The sequence below is a fragment of the Ranitomeya imitator genome, chromosome 2, assembly GCF_032444005.1.
Source record: "Ranitomeya imitator isolate aRanImi1 chromosome 2, aRanImi1.pri, whole genome shotgun sequence".
Taxonomy (NCBI): Eukaryota; Metazoa; Chordata; class Amphibia; order Anura; family Dendrobatidae; genus Ranitomeya; species Ranitomeya imitator.
In genome coordinates, this window is record NC_091283.1 from 655081272 (window position 1) to 655096997 (window position 15726).

Here is a 15726-nt window from a genome sequence, read left to right on the forward strand (position 1 = left end):
TAATGGTGTCTTCCCACAATAGTTTTTGGAAAAAGGTCACTAGAGTTTGCAATGCACTTGGAGTCTAAAATAGAAGTCTATCCAGCAAGAAGCAGAAGTGTAAGTGGTTCATTGATTTTTAAGAAAAAGAGTGGGCAGCAAAAGAAAGAGTGGACAGGCGAGAAAAAGGGACCATCTATGTAGTCTTTCAGCAATAAGGGTCTCACCTATACTCAGTGACTCCCTCTGGAAGTCCTTGGTGAGATGAGATCTCCTTGTCATGCAGTAAATATATCGCTCCAAAACGTACCAGCACATCTCATAATAAAAAGGGTATCGAAACTTTGTGGGAACCTGAAGAGATATGTAGAAATAATAAATAAAAAAACACAAGAGATGATGTTAGTTTTTAACAAATTGGTCCCATTGGCGGGATAAGTTGCACATTTTTCTTAGACTCACCCGTGTTCTGTCTTCAATGCTATAGATGCGCAGTTGCATTGGGATATTGAAACTGTGTAGGAAATTGCCGCCAAAAACTAGAGTATCCTGAGGAGTATACACGGCATGGATCCAACCTATAAAAACACAACATATGCTTATATACAGTGGGCTTATAACAAAGGAGAAAGAACAGCGACCATCAGTAAGGTCAGCAGAAGCACAGACAGGTGAGTGCACTAGGCTAACACTGGTTTCTACGGTATGATCACATTCTTCTGGATATGTAGGTGTCATCTAAAATTATTTCATTTTAAAGACTCTACAAATATGACCATGCGGACAAGGACAGATCAAAAAGTGAAATATATATACCTTATAATAATATTGACAAGGCTTTGCCACGTATGACCCAAAGGTTATCAATACTCTCAGCAACACCTCTGCTAGTCCTCAAACCTCTGCTTCATTGCAGGTCTAGATCATGAGGCTATCGAAAATGACTATTAAAACACAAGGCCATGTAATGGCTGTGTGTGACCATGCAGAGAGATGGTCTGATCATACCACAGCTCCTGGGTGGGGGAGGGGGAAGCAAAAGAGTATACAGATATTACAGCATGGGATTGCAGCTGATTCTTTCTGTGAGACAAAACATTTCACTGCCTGTTTTTAAACAATATTTTATCTCAAAGAAAGAATAGATTTGTTCCCTGCTGTCCTGTCTGTATACTCTTTTGCTTCCCCCTCCCCCGCCCAGGAGCTGTGGCATGATCAGACCATGTCCCTGCACGGTCAGACACAGCCATTACACAGTACAGTGCAGGGGCACATTTATAAGATTATCTCGGCACAGGAACATATAATATATATATACATATATATATACATATATATATATATATATATATATATATATATATATATATATATATATATATATATATATATATATATATATATATTTTTTTTTTACACAAATTGTGGAAGTTATTATTTTAAGATCCATTGGTTAAAATGAACTTGGTTCATGAGATAACCACTTTAAACCTTTCACCAAATGCATTATACAATGCAGCACTACAATAAATAGGGAAATTACTAGTTTCCTATGAAGTCACATGCAAATACCGAGATGGTAGTGAGCAGGCCTTGAGTAAGCCCCACAACGTCATGGCATGTCATCAGCATCCAGGAGCCATCTGAACCATTTAACTGTCAGTGATTGACATAGGCCTCAAATGGGTAAGCAGCAGCGATCAGAACTTGCTCCAATCATAGCTGTTAGAGGCAGGTACCTTCTGTATAACACAGCTAGCACCTGCCTAGAATGGAGAGAGATCTACTCCTGAGCCGCTCCATACACCTGTACCCTAATATATACGGTGTATATACGTCAGGTTGAGAGAAATGGGTAAGTAACATCTAATCAATTACCTAATTATACATGGATAAATGCATTGTATTAGATATTGTACACAAGTATGAGAAAGAACATGGTGCACCATCTATCTACTGATAGTACCTGAAGGGATAACAAACGTGTAGCCTTGCTTTAGTTCAACTCGCTGGCAGTCTGCCACTCGGTCCCCTAAGAAAATGTCTCCTTGTTTCCCAGAAAGCAGCCAATTCTCATACATTTCCAAATTCTGATCTGTAGGTGGTATCAGCCAGAAAACCTACAGGAAACAAGCAACAGGAAGTGTTCACACACTGGTAATCATCAATTTACATATAGTTCCCATATGGACAGTTCCCATACACCTCAGTTCTATCTGCTACCTACAGCTTTGTCAGTGGCTATACAAGACATATAGACAGTTCCCATACACCTCAGTTCTCTCTGCTACCTAAAGCCTAGTCAGTGGCTATACAAGACATATGGACAGTTCCCATACACCTCAGTTCTCTCTGCTACCTATAGCTTTGTCAGTGGCTATACAAGACATATGGACAGTTCCCATACACCTCAGTTCTATCTGCTACCTATAGCTTAGTCAGAGGCTATACAAGACATATGGACAGTTCCCATACACCTCAGTTCTATCTGCTACCTATAGCTTAGTCAGAGGCTATACAAGTCATATGGACAGTTCCCATACACCTCAGTTCTCTCTGCTACCTATAGCTTAGTCAGTGGCTATACAAGACATATGGACAGTTCCCATACACCTCCGTTCTCTCTGCTACCTATAGCTTTGTCAGTGGCTATACAAGTCATATGGACAGTTCCCATACACCTCAGTTCTATCTGCTACCTATAGCTTAGTCAGTGGCCATACAAGACATATGGACAGTTCCCATACACCTCAGTTCTCTCTGCTACCTATAGCTTTGTCAGTGGCTATACAAGACATATGGACAGTTCCCATACACCTCAGTTCTCTCTGCTACCTATAGCTTAGTCAGAGGCTATACAAGACATATGGACAGTTCCCATACACCTCAGTTCTATCTGCTACCTATAGCTTAGTCAGAGGCTATACAAGTCATATGGACAGTTCCCATACACCTCAGTTCTCTCTGCTACCTATAGCTTAGTCAGTGGCCATACAAGACATATGGACAGTTCCCATACACCTCAGTTCTCTCTGCTACCTATAGCTTTGTCAGTGGCTATACAAGACATATGGACAGTTCCCATACACCTCAGTTCTCTCTGCTACCTAAAGCTTAGTCAGAGGCTATACAAGTCATATGGACAGTTCCCATACACCTCAGTTCTATCTGCTACCTATAGCTTTGTCAGTGGCTATACAAGACATATGGACAGTTCCCATACACCTCAGTTCTATCTGCTACCTATAGCTTAGTCAGTGGTAATACAAGTCATATGGACAGTTCCCATAAACCTCAGTTCTCTCTGCTACCTAAAGCTTAGTCAGTGGTAATACAAGTCATATGGACAGTTCCCATACACCTCAGTTCTCTCTGCTACCTATAGCTTAGTCAGTGGTAATACAAGTCATATGGACAGTTCCCATACACCTCAGTTCTATCTGCTACCTATAGCTTTGTCAGTGGCTATACAAGACATGTGGACAGTTCCCATACACCTCAGTTCTATCTGCTACCTAAAGCTTAGCCAGAGGCTATACAAGTCATATGGACAGTTGCCATACACCTCAGTTCTCTCTGCTACCTATAGCTTAGTCAGTGGTAATACAAGTCATATGGACAGTTCCCATACACCTCAGTTCTATCTGCTACCTATAGCTTTGTCAGTGGCTATACAAGTCATATGGACAGTTCCCATACACCTCAGTTCTATCTGCTCCCTAAAGCTTAGTCAGAGGCTATACAAGTCATATGGACAGTTGCCATACACCTCAGTTCTCTCTGCTACCTAAAGCTTAGTCAGAAGCTATACAAGTCATATGGACAGTTCCCATACACCTCAGTTCTCTCTGCTACCTAAAGCTTAGTCAGAGGCTATACAAGTCATATGGACAGTTCCCATACACCTCAGTTCTATCTGCTACCTATAGCTTTGTCAGTGGCTATACAAGACATATGGACAGTTCCCATACACCTCAGTTCTCTCTGCTACCTAAAGTATAGTCAGAGGCTATACAAGTCATATGGACAGTTCCCATACACCTCAGTTCTCTCTGCTACCTAAAGCTTAGTCAGTGGTAATACAAGACATATGGACAGTTCCCATACACCTCAGTTCTCTCTGCTACCTAAAGCTTAGTCAGAGGCTATACAAGTCATATGGACAGTTCCCATACACCTCAGTTCTTTCTGCTACCTAAAGCTTAGTCAGTGGTAATACATGTCATATGGACAGTTCCCATACACCTCAGTTCTATCTGCTACCTAAAGCTTAGTCAGAGGCTATACAAGACATATGGACATACGCTCATATCCTTACTGCTCATATGCATGTCCTATTCTCTCTGGGATATACCAGGTATGTAATTAATAATATATCTACACATACAAGATCAACTCTGAAAAACTGAGCACTGTGTAAAATGTAAAGAAAAGAAGAATGTAATGATTTGGAAATTGTATTACCATAGTTTATTCACAACAGAACATAGGACACAGATCATAAGGTGAAATTACATTTTTTACATTTTATTTTTAAAAAATTACCGTAACTTTTTTGGCGGCCACAAATCTTAAAAATGTTGGGAAAAGCTAAACAAAAAGCTGGAAAAGTAATTGGTATTAATGAAAAACAACTCAGAGGGTCAATTTCAACTGAGTCACATGACTGTATATAAAGAGCATGGTTGAGAGGTAGTCTGAGAAGCAAACATGTTCAGAGGTTCACCAATCTGTGAACAACTGCATCAAAAAATTGTGGAACAGTTTCACTAAAAAGTTAGACAACGTAAAATTACAAAGAACGAGTGTCCCCAACAGTAGATAATATCATGAAAAGATTCAGAGATTCTGGAGAACTACACGTGCAAAATAGGGATTTTTGTGTACTCACCGTAAAATCCTTTTCTCCGAGCCATTCATTGGGGGACACAGACCATGGGTGTATGCTGCTGCCACCAGGAGGCTGACACTAAGTAATACAAAGAAAAAGTTAGCTCCTCCCCTGCAGTATACACCCTCCTGCTGGCTCCCAGCTAACCAGTTCGGTGCAAAAGCAGTAGGAGATCAATAACGACATATAAGCATAAAGCATGTCACATTATATATAAGAGTATAACATATCAAAAGATAAAAACAAAGCGTAAGCTAATAACAGGGTGGGAGCTGTGTCCCCCAATGAATGGCTCGGAGAAAAGGATTTTACGGTGAGTACACAAAAATCCCTATTTCTCCTTCGCCTCATTGGGGGACACAGACCATGGGACGTCCCAAAGCAGTCCCTGGGTGGGGACAACATCACTTCAGGCCGTGTAGCCGCTACTTACAAGTGCGCTACCGCGGCCTGCAAAGTCCACCTGCCCAGACTCACATCTGTGGAAGTGAGTGAATTATAGTGCTTCAAGAATGCATGCGGCCTGGAGGAATTCGCAAGCCTGCGGTCGTGCTTGCCGACGTCTGGTGCCTAGAGCCCTCAGACAGGGAGATAGGCTGGCATCTAGCGCGAAAGGACTCCTGGATGGAGAAAAGAATCCACCAGGCTAACGTGCCCGAAGAAAAACGGCTAAACCCTTCCTGCGACCGTCAGGAAGCCTACTTACCATCGAAAAACCCGAGTAAAATGTCCAACCTTTGGAAGGACGTCGTCCTCGATACGTACCCACTCGGAGCACTCGCTTCTTCCAGATTATGGAGAACCCATTCCGCTTTGTGGACTAGAGCCGAAGGAGATGAGAGGACGATGCCCCTGCAACAGTGGAGATATAATACCCCTTGGCAACGAGGGAAGGGGATGGCTAGAGGGCAACCTTGCCTTGAAGGTAATAAGGAAAAAAGATAAAGAACAGAGCGTCGAGATCTGAAGACTCATCAGGAGGACAAGAACGCAGAGAAGGAAGGGGAGAGACCCTCCCTGATAGAAAAGTCTATCCGGATCAGAAAAGGAGTCCACTGTAAGATGCCCAGGACCATTAAGGTCCCACAGATTTAACGGTACGCGGTAGGGAAGAACTACAGGTTGGGGCCTGCAAGAAAGACCATATTTCCAGCTTGAGACAATAAGCCGGAAAAATACTAGTACCGCAAGCGAGAAAAAAACCTGACATGGTCAGTGCGGGTCTCCCGGGATCACTGGGGCCCTACCCGCTTCCGAAAAGGATTCAGACGTAGTGGAAGAGGGGTTATGGAAATTGGTACCATGGAAGAATAGATCATGCACTGCAATGGTCTTGGATCGCGAGGCCAAACCATGAACTGGAGTACATTGGCGTTCAGTTTGGACGCCATCCGAACTACCTCTGGAGTACTCCAGTGAAGGCAGGTCCGATGGAAGATTTCCGAGTGAAGTTCCCACTCACTTGAGGAAAAGCCCGGACGGCTGAATATGTCTGCCGCCCAGTGTTCTACTCCAGGGAATGTACTGTTGAGATCACCGAAGATAGAACTCGGCCCATCAGAGAGTGCGAGGTACCTTAGCCATGGCGCTTGACTGAGGGTACTTGCTAGATGGCTAACTTGGGGCACAGCCGAGGCATTATCCAACTGAAGACCCGCCAGAAGGCAGAGGGCCTGCTGAAGGAATAGCCGTACCGTTTGGATCTACAGAGAGATGATCGGGAGAAGAAAACTGGCAATGGTATCTCCCAATAGCCCTTGGGCCAGGAGAAGGCTCTGGAAGAGAAAGGAGCTCAGAGACTACCCTTTGAGAGCCTGATTGACTTGCAGAAAACGAGCGCAGCGAAGGAAACTGCTTCCGTAGATGTCCTTTCCCTCAGAACCCTCCTAGCGAATTGAAAGAACCGAGGGAATGAGAGATCGAGTGCGCAAGCTCCCTGCAGAAGGGCCACGACCTAGACCCGAGAGAGAATAACCATCCTTCTTGGGCAGGATCATCCTCAAAGAGGATCTGCTTGGCTGAGAATGAGGGAAAAAAAAAAAAAAAAACTTGTCTAAGTTTAGCTGCTAGCCCAATAGAGAGGTAATTGCAAGTGATATGGACGACTCAGCGTAGTCCTAGGAGAGCGGCTACAAAGTCGACCAAATAGGGCTGGACGACCATGCTTCTAAGGTGCAAGAAGAACATGACAACCGCCATGACCCTTGCGACCACTCTGGTGTGGTAGCCAGGCAGAAGGGCCAGGTCGTGAAAATACTGTTCGCGAATGGAAAGGCGAAGAGATTATAGTAGAGAGGAGAAATAGGTATGTGAGGGTAAGAATCCCGAATGACGATGGATGCCAGAAAACAACCACGTTTCTCTGTTGAAGAAGTGGCTGAGCGGAGGAACTCCATCCGAAAAAAGAAAGGGCCCTGTCAAAGGTTGTTAGAAGTTTGGGGTCCAGGAATGGAGATACTTTTCATTCCCTCCATTTTGGAACCAAGATCCCTTAGATCTAGACTGTCCTGGCCAATGCTTCCACTGCTGGTTGAGCCTGAAGAAGAGATACGATCCCTTGCTAGTCTCCCGCTCAGAAGATTTGATTGGCCAGCTATACTGTGGAACGAAGTAGATAAGGTCTGGGACCCGGAGACTTTCATTCTCTCCCTTTGGTCAAGCAACCCATATGGCGGCTAAGGAAGGGTAGAGCGCTGAACCCGAAACCACAAGACGGAACGAACTAGATTTGCTATCCGACCGTCTGTGGAATCTTAATTGATGATACACCGGCCAGGATACTGGTAGGAATACCGCAAGAAATTCTGCCCGGCGAGTCTGCCAAGTGACAGAATGCGGGACTGTAACCAGCAGGTCTCTGCCATCGTCGTGCAGAGAAGAAAATAAGGAAAAACCTCGATCCACCATCTTCTTAACAGGGAAGTGGAGAGGAATCGTCCACTTTCTTGCATCTGATACAAAGGGGGGAAAAACCTCCCTGTTGGGACGCCACAAATGTGGACGCCACATCCCCAGAATTGAGGTTTCCGAGTGGACAGGGCAGGTTGTGGCGATAGACCTGGATGCAGAAGAAGATACATGGAGGCGACACTCCGTGTGCTCGTCTGTTGAAGGTGTGGGGGGAAATCGGAGCCAGGGACCCGTCACCCATAAAATTCCGACCAGGTATGGTATCCTACTTAGAGGTCTTCCAGTGCATCACCGTCAAATGTTGATGGAGATTTTCTAGAACCTGTACGTTTTTCTAGAATACTTGCGGCCCCTGCTAGCCGACGGCTCCCATTGTAGGAGAGGGAGCATGTGAGTGCTCCAGAGCTCAGTTAGGGTGACCAGCTTAGGATAGATGATGTGCCCTTAAGACCAGTAAATACTGGTCATGCGCCTTTAAGGCTAGGGGTTACTGGCCATGAGCCTTTAAGACCAGGGAATACTGGTCTTGTGCCTTTTGTAAGATGACATACTGTTCATGTGCCTTTAAAAGCAGGGCATGCTGAAATCCAGGAGATAATGGTCATGTGCCTATAAAACCAGGGTATGCTGGTCATTTGCGTTTAAGACCAGGGCGTACTGGTCCTGAGCCTTTAAGTCCAGGGCATAATGGTCACGTGCCTTAAAGACCAGGGCATACTGGTCGTGTGCCTTTAAAAGCCAGGGCATACTGGACATGAGCCTTTAAGACCAGGGCATACTGGTCATGTGCCTTGAAAACCAGGACGTACTAGACATGTGCCTTTAAGACCAGGGCATACTGGTTATTGCGTTTAAGACCAGGGGATACTGGTCACGTGCCTTTAAGACCAGGGCATACTGGTCATGTGCCTTGAAAACCAGGACGTACTAGTCATGTGCCTTTAAGACCAGGGCATACTGGTTATTGCGTTTAAGACCAGGGGATACTGGTCACGTGCCTTAAAGACCAGGGCATACTGGTCATGGCCTTGAAAAACCAGGACGTACTAGTCATGTGCCTTTAAGACCAGGGCATACTGGTTATAGCGTTTGAGACCAGGGGATACTGGTCACATGCCTTTAAGACCAGGGCATACTGGTCATGTGCCTTTAAGACCAGGAAATACTGGTCACGTGCCTTTAAGACAAGGGCATACTGGTCATGTGCCTTTAAGACCAGGGTATACTGGACACGTGTCTTTAAGACCAGGGGATACTGGTCACGAGTCTATAAGACCAGGGCATGCTGGTCACGTGCCTTTAAGACCAGGAATACTGGTCATGAAAGGAATGTTGGAACAAGTGCCTTAAAGACCAGCAAAGCTGGTAATGTGCCTTTAAGAACAAGTATGCTGGTCATGCTCCTTTAAGACCAGGGATGCTGGTCATGTGCCTTTAAGACGAGGGCATACTTGCCATGTGCCTTTAAGACCAGTGCCTACTGGCCCTGCGCCTTTAAGACCAGGGCATACTGGCCCGATTAAGTACTAAGGAAAAGGAGACCGGCTTCTGGCAGAGCAGAGAATGCTGGGGATGTGACCCTTTTAAAACTAGGGGACCCTTAAGACCAGGGAATGCTGGTCCTGGGTTTAATAAAAAGGCATGGAAAGCTGGGGATGCACCTATGGGCCCAGCGACTACCGGGCAGAGTATTAAATACCAGGGAATGAGTCAACATTGAACGAGTCACCAGGGAATGAGTCACCAGGGAATGAGTCACCAGGGAATGAGTCATGAGAGCTTCATTGCTGGGAACTCACAGCTCTCTGTTTGCAAGCCTGCACACTGTACTATACATTCTGTAGTGTGCAGGAGCACCAGAGATTGCAGCCTTAAGTATATAAAAAAAAAACAGGGAAAGCTAGTCCCTTAATGCTGCCGGGATGCGTGCCGGGATGCGTGCCGGGGGGGGCGGGGGGGGGGGGGGGGGGAGATATTGGGGCGATTCACCTTACTCAGGTTCTGAGTCCCCCGTCTGGAATAGCGCTGACTTCAGCGCTGAAAAACCGCCGGCCGCAGCCCCCTCCAGAAGAAATAGTGACCGCAATGGAGGAGGAAGAAGATGGCCGCCGAGATCTCGCGGTGGGCGGGGCTTCCCGGGATGCGGCCTAAACAGGGCCGAAGCCGGGGACTAAATTGATGGCTTCAGCCGGCGCGCACCCGCAGACTGAGGAGAAAAGTGCCGCGAAGCTCTGTGGGGACCCAGTCGCTATGGAGCCCTCCTCTGACCGCCGGAAAACCCAAATCTCACGGAGCACTTACCCCAATATGGAGGGGGCTGCAGGTAGGAACTGTGCCCGGGTAGATAGGACGGTGCAGGGTTGGGGAGCCTCCATCCACCATCCCTGCAGAAGAGGGGTGGAGAGGAACCGTCTGGCTCCTTCCATCATCCGCTTTTTCAGTGGTGATGCAGTGGGGGCTGCTCGGACGCCACGCTGGAAGGTGCCTCTGTACAGCCGAGGGTAAAACCTGGTGGACAGGGCTGAATGTCCGGCAATAGGCCTGGCTGCAGAAGAGGATACTGAAGGTGAAACTCCAGTGCCCGTCTGATAAGGGAGGGGGGAGATCGGTGCCCTTGAAGGGGTCCGTCGCCCCTAAAATCAGCTCAGGCAGTGGCTTCCCACGTCGCAGGAGAGGATACGGAGAGGTAAAACTCCCGTGCTCGCCTGTTGATGGTTCGAGGAGATCGGAACATGAAAGAATCCGTCGCCCCATTCGACCGTAGTAAAAAGTAAAAAACGGTAAAAAAAAGTTCTTTGGGTCTGAATAGCAGACCCGTCCGTGTGCCTCCTACGGACACTAAGCAAGAACTGGTTAGCTGGGAGCCAGCAGGAGGGTGTATACTGCAGGGGAGGAGCTAACTTTTTCTTTGTATTACTTAGTGTCAGCCTCCTGGTGGCAGCAGCATACACCCATGGTCTGTGTCCCCCAATGAGGCGAAGGAGAAAGGAACAATATGGTCAATAATCGATGCTTGTGATCTACGGGCCCTCACATTGTTTTGCATTAAAAACAGTAGGACTCGGTCATGCAAATCATTACATGGAATCATGTGTCAATTTTTGTGGTAATTTACGATATACAGTTGTGGCCAAAAGTATTGACACCCCTGCAATTCTGTCAGATAATACTCAGTTTCTTGCTGAAAATGATTGCAATCACAAATTCTTTGGTATTTTTAGCTTCATTTAATTTGTCTTAAATGAAAAAACACAAAAGAGAATGAAGAAAAAAGCAAAACATTGATCATTTCACACAAAACTCCAAAAATGGGCCAGGCAAAAGCATTGGCACCCTCAGCCTAATACTTGGTTGCACAACCTTTAGCCAAAATAACTGCGACCAACCGCTTCCGGTAACCATCAATGAGTTTCTTACAATGCTCTGCTGGAATTTTAGACCATTCTTCTTTGGCAAACTGCTCCAGGTCGCTGATATTTGAAGGGTGCCTTCTCGAAACTGCCATTTTTGGATCTCTCCACAGGTCTTCTATGGGATTCAGGTCTGGACTCATTGCTGGCCACCTTAGAAGTCTACAGTGCTTTCTCTCAAACCATTTTCTAGTGCTTTTTGAAGTGTGTTTTGGGTCATTGTCCTGCTGGAAGACCCATGACCTCTGAGGGACACCAAGATTTCTCACACTAAGCCCTACATTAGGCCGGTTTCACACGTCAGTGTCTCCGGTACGTGAGGTGACAGTTCCCTCACGTACCGGAGCCACTGACACACGTAGACATATAAAAATCAATGCATCTGTTCAGATGTCATTGATTTTTTGCGGACCGTGTCTCCGTGTGCCAAACACGGAGACATGTCAGTGTTCGTGGGAGCGCACGTATTACACGGACCCATTAAAGTTAATGGGTCCATGTAAAACACGTACCGCACACGGACGTTGTCCGTGTGTCGTGCAGGAGACAGCGCTACATTAAGCGCTGTCCCCCCCACTGGTGCTGAAGCCGCGATTCATATCTTCCCTGCAGCAGCGTTTGCTGCAGAGAAGATATGAATAAGTGTGTTTAAAATAAAGATCTATGTGCCCCCCCGCCCTCCCACCCCGTGTGCCCCCTGCCCCCCCGCTGTTCTGAAAATACTCACCCTGCTCGCTCCCTCGCCGGCGCTGCTTCCTCTCCTGGCCGCATCTTCTCCTGTATGCGGTCACGTGGGGCCGCTCATTTACAGTAATGAATATGCGGCTCCACCATATTCATGACTGTAATCGGCGGCCCCACGTGACCGCATACAGGAGAAGCTGCGGCCAGAACAGGAAGAAGCAACAGCCAAGGAGGGAGCCGGGTAAGTATTTTCAGAACAGCGGGGGGTCGCACAGGGGGTGGGAGGGCGATGGGAAGATAGATCTTTATTTAAACACTATTATTCATATCTTCTCTGCAGCAAACGCTGCTGCAGGGAAGATATGAATCGTGGCTTCAGCACCAGATGCTGGTACGTGTGGTACCTAGCACGGTGCGTGTGGTACCCAGTGGGCACACGGGCGGCACACGTGTGCCACACTGATGTGCCACAGAAATGTAGGGGCACACGGACACGGATAATTCCGGTACCGATTTTTTCCGGTACTGGAATTATCTGGACGTGTGAAACCGGCCTTATGATGCAAAATTTGTTGGTAGTCTTCAGACTTCATAATGCCATTCACACGATCAAGCAGTCCAGTGCCAGATGCATAAAAGCAACCCCAAAACATCAGGGAACCTCCGCCATGTTTGACTGTAGGGACCGTGTTCTTTTCTTTGAATGTCTCTTTTTTCTCCTGTAAACTCTATGTTGATGTCTTTGCCCAAAAAGCTCTACTTTTGTCTCATCTAACCAGAGAAAATTCTTCCAAAACGTTTTTGGCTTTTTCAGGTAAGTTTTGGCAAACTCCAACCTGGCTTTTTTATGTCTCGGGGTAAGAAGTGGGTCTTCCTGGGTCTCCTACCATACAGTCTCTTTTCATTCAGATGCCGATGGATAATACGGGTTGACACTGATGTACCCTCGGAATGCAGGGCAGCTTGAACTTGTTTGGATGTTAGTCGAGGCTCTTTATCCAACATCCGCACAATCTTGCGTTGAAGTCTCTTGTCAATTTTTCTTTTCCGTCCACATCTAGGGAGGTTAGCCACAGTGCCATGGGCTTTGAACTTCTTGATGACACTGCGCACGGTAGACACAGGAACATTCAGGTCTTTGGAGATGGACTTGTAGCCTTGAGATTGCTCATGCTTCCTCACAATTTGGTTTCTCAAGTCTTCAGACAGTTCTGTGGTCTTCTTTCATTTCTCCATGCTCCATGTGGTACACACAAGGACACAGGACAGAGGTTGAGTCAACTTTAATCCATGTCAACTGGCTGCAAGTGTGATTTAGTTATTGCCCAACACCTGTTAGGTGCCACAGGTAAGTTACAGGTGCTGTTAATTACACAAATTAGAGAAGCATCACAATTTTTCGAACAGTGCCAATAATACTTTTGTCCACCCCCTTTTTATGTTTGGTGTGGAATTATACCCAATTTGGCTTTGGGACAATTATTTTTGTGTTTTTTCATTTAAGACAAACTAAATGAAGATAATAGCAAAGAATTTGTGTTTGCAATCATTTTCAGGAAGAAACTGCGTATTATCTGACAGAATTGCAGGGGTGTCAATACTTTTGGCCACAACTGTATACTCGAGTATAAGCTGACCCGAGTATAAGCGGACCCCCTAATTTTGCCACAAAAAACTGGGAAAACTTAATGATTCGAGTATAAGCCTAGGGTGGAAAATGCAGTAGCTACCAGTAAATGTCAAAAGTAAAAATAGATACCAATAAAAGTAAAATTAATTGAGACATCAGTAGGTTAAGTGTTTTTGAATATCCATATTGAATCAGGAGCCCCATATAATGCTCCATTAAGTTTATGATGGCCCCATAAGATGCTCCATATTAAAATATGCCCCATATAATCCTACATAAAGGTTAATAATGGCCCCATAAGATGCTCCATAAAGATACAGTATTTTCCCCATATAGTGCTGCACAAACCTTGATTAAGGCCCCATAAGATGCTCCATACAGGCACTTGCCCCATATAGTGCTCCACAAACGTTAATTATGGCCCCATAAGATGCTCCATGAAGATATATGCCCCATATTATTCTGCACAAACGTTAATGCACCATAAGATACTTCATACAGACATTTGCCCCATACAATGCTGCACAAACGTTAATTATGGCCCCATAAGATGCTCCATAAAGATATTTGCGCTATATAGTGCTGCACAAATGTTGATTACGGCCCCATAAGATGCTCCATAAAGATATTTGCCCCATATAATCCTGCACAAACGTTAATTATGGCCTCATAAGATGCTCCATACAGACACTTGCACCATTTGCTGTTGCTGCGATAAAAAAAAAAAAAAAAAAAAAAATCACACTCCTCTCCGTCGCTTAGGCCCCCGGCACTTTCAATATTCACCTGACTTCGTTCCGGCGCCGCTCCATCTTCAGTGTCTTCTGCATTGACGTTCAGGCAGAGGGTGCGCACTAACCACGTCACCGCGCCCTCTGACCGGAGCGTGTGGTAATAACTCTGGAACGCTTCAACAGATCCCACTGATTCTGAGAATGTTTTCTCGTGATATATAGTACTGTATTTTGCGGATTATAAAGTTTTTAAGGGTTAAAAAGTTGACCTGCAATTTCTTATTTTTCCAACAAAATTTTTTTTTTTTAAGGGACCACAGTTGAAGTGACTGAGGGGCCTATATGACAGAACATACCCAAAAGTGACACCATTCTAAAAACTGCAGCCTTCAAGGTGCTCAAAACCACATTCAATTAGTTTATTAATCCTTCAGGTGCTTCACAGGAATAAAAGGAATGAGGAAGTAAAAAATTAACATTTAACTTTTTTCACAAAAATTTAAATTTAGACCCAAATTGTTTTACTTACGCAAGAGTAACATGAAATAATGGACCCCACAATTTGTTGAGCAATTTCTCCTGAGTACGCTGAAACCCAATACGTGGGAGAAAACCACTGTTTGGGCACACGGCAGCACTCGGAAGGGAAGGAGCACCATTTTACTTGAATGTAAAATTTGCTGTAATAATTAGTGGACACCATGTCGCGTTTGGAGCGCCCTTGATGTTCCAAAACAGTGGAAAGCCCCAACAAGTGACACCATTTTGGAAACTAGACACCTCACGGAACTTATCTAGATGTGTGATGAGCACCATGAACCACCAGGTGCTTCACAGAAGTTGAGAACGTTGAGGAATGAAAATAATTTTTTTTTTTTTAGCCCCAAATGTTCTGCTATTATTACAACAATAACAGGAGAAAATGTACCATAAAATTTGTTATGCAATTTCTCCTAAGAGACAAATTATGAAGGAAAACTACTGTTTGTGTGCATGGCAGGGCACAGAAAGGAAGAGCGCCGTTTGACTTTTTGAATGCTAAAATTTGCTGAAATAATTAACGGACGCCATGTTGAGTTTGGACAGCCCTTGTGGAAACCCCCACAAGTGACCCCATTTATGAAACTAGACCCCTCACTGAACTTATCTAGATGTGTGGTGAGTACCATGCTTCATAGAAATTTATAATGTTGAGCGGCAAAAAAAAAAAAAAAATTATTTTCCTTACAAAATTTTTTAGTTTTTTATCCCCAAATTTTTTATTTTCAAAAGAGTAACAGGAAAAAATGGACCCCAAAACGCAAATACACCATATGTGGGGGGAAACTACTGTTTGGGTGCACGGCAGGGCTCAGAATGGATGGAGTGACATTTAGGCTATGTGCACACGATGCGGATTTTGCTGCGAGTCCGCAGCAGTTTCCCATGAGTTTACAGTACAATGTAAACCTATGGGAAACCGTAAACGCTGTGCCCATGTTGCGGAAA

At 45.3% G+C, this 15726-nt stretch overlaps 1 protein-coding gene across 14 annotated transcripts in view; it reads right to left on the reverse strand.

The window, feature by feature from the left end:
* KDM2A (lysine demethylase 2A) overlaps positions 1-15726 on the reverse strand; it is a 185707-nt gene that overhangs the window by 133993 nt on the left and 35988 nt on the right. For all 14 annotated transcript variants that reach the window (XM_069752937.1, XM_069752929.1, XM_069752925.1 and 11 more), the window contains exons 9-11: positions 1946-2099; positions 442-557; positions 207-333 (exon numbers count right to left, since the gene is read on the reverse strand). In XM_069752937.1, the coding sequence (XP_069609038.1) occupies positions 207-333; positions 442-557; positions 1946-2099 (397 nt within the window). The remainder of the gene's footprint in view (positions 1-206; positions 334-441; positions 558-1945; positions 2100-15726) is intronic.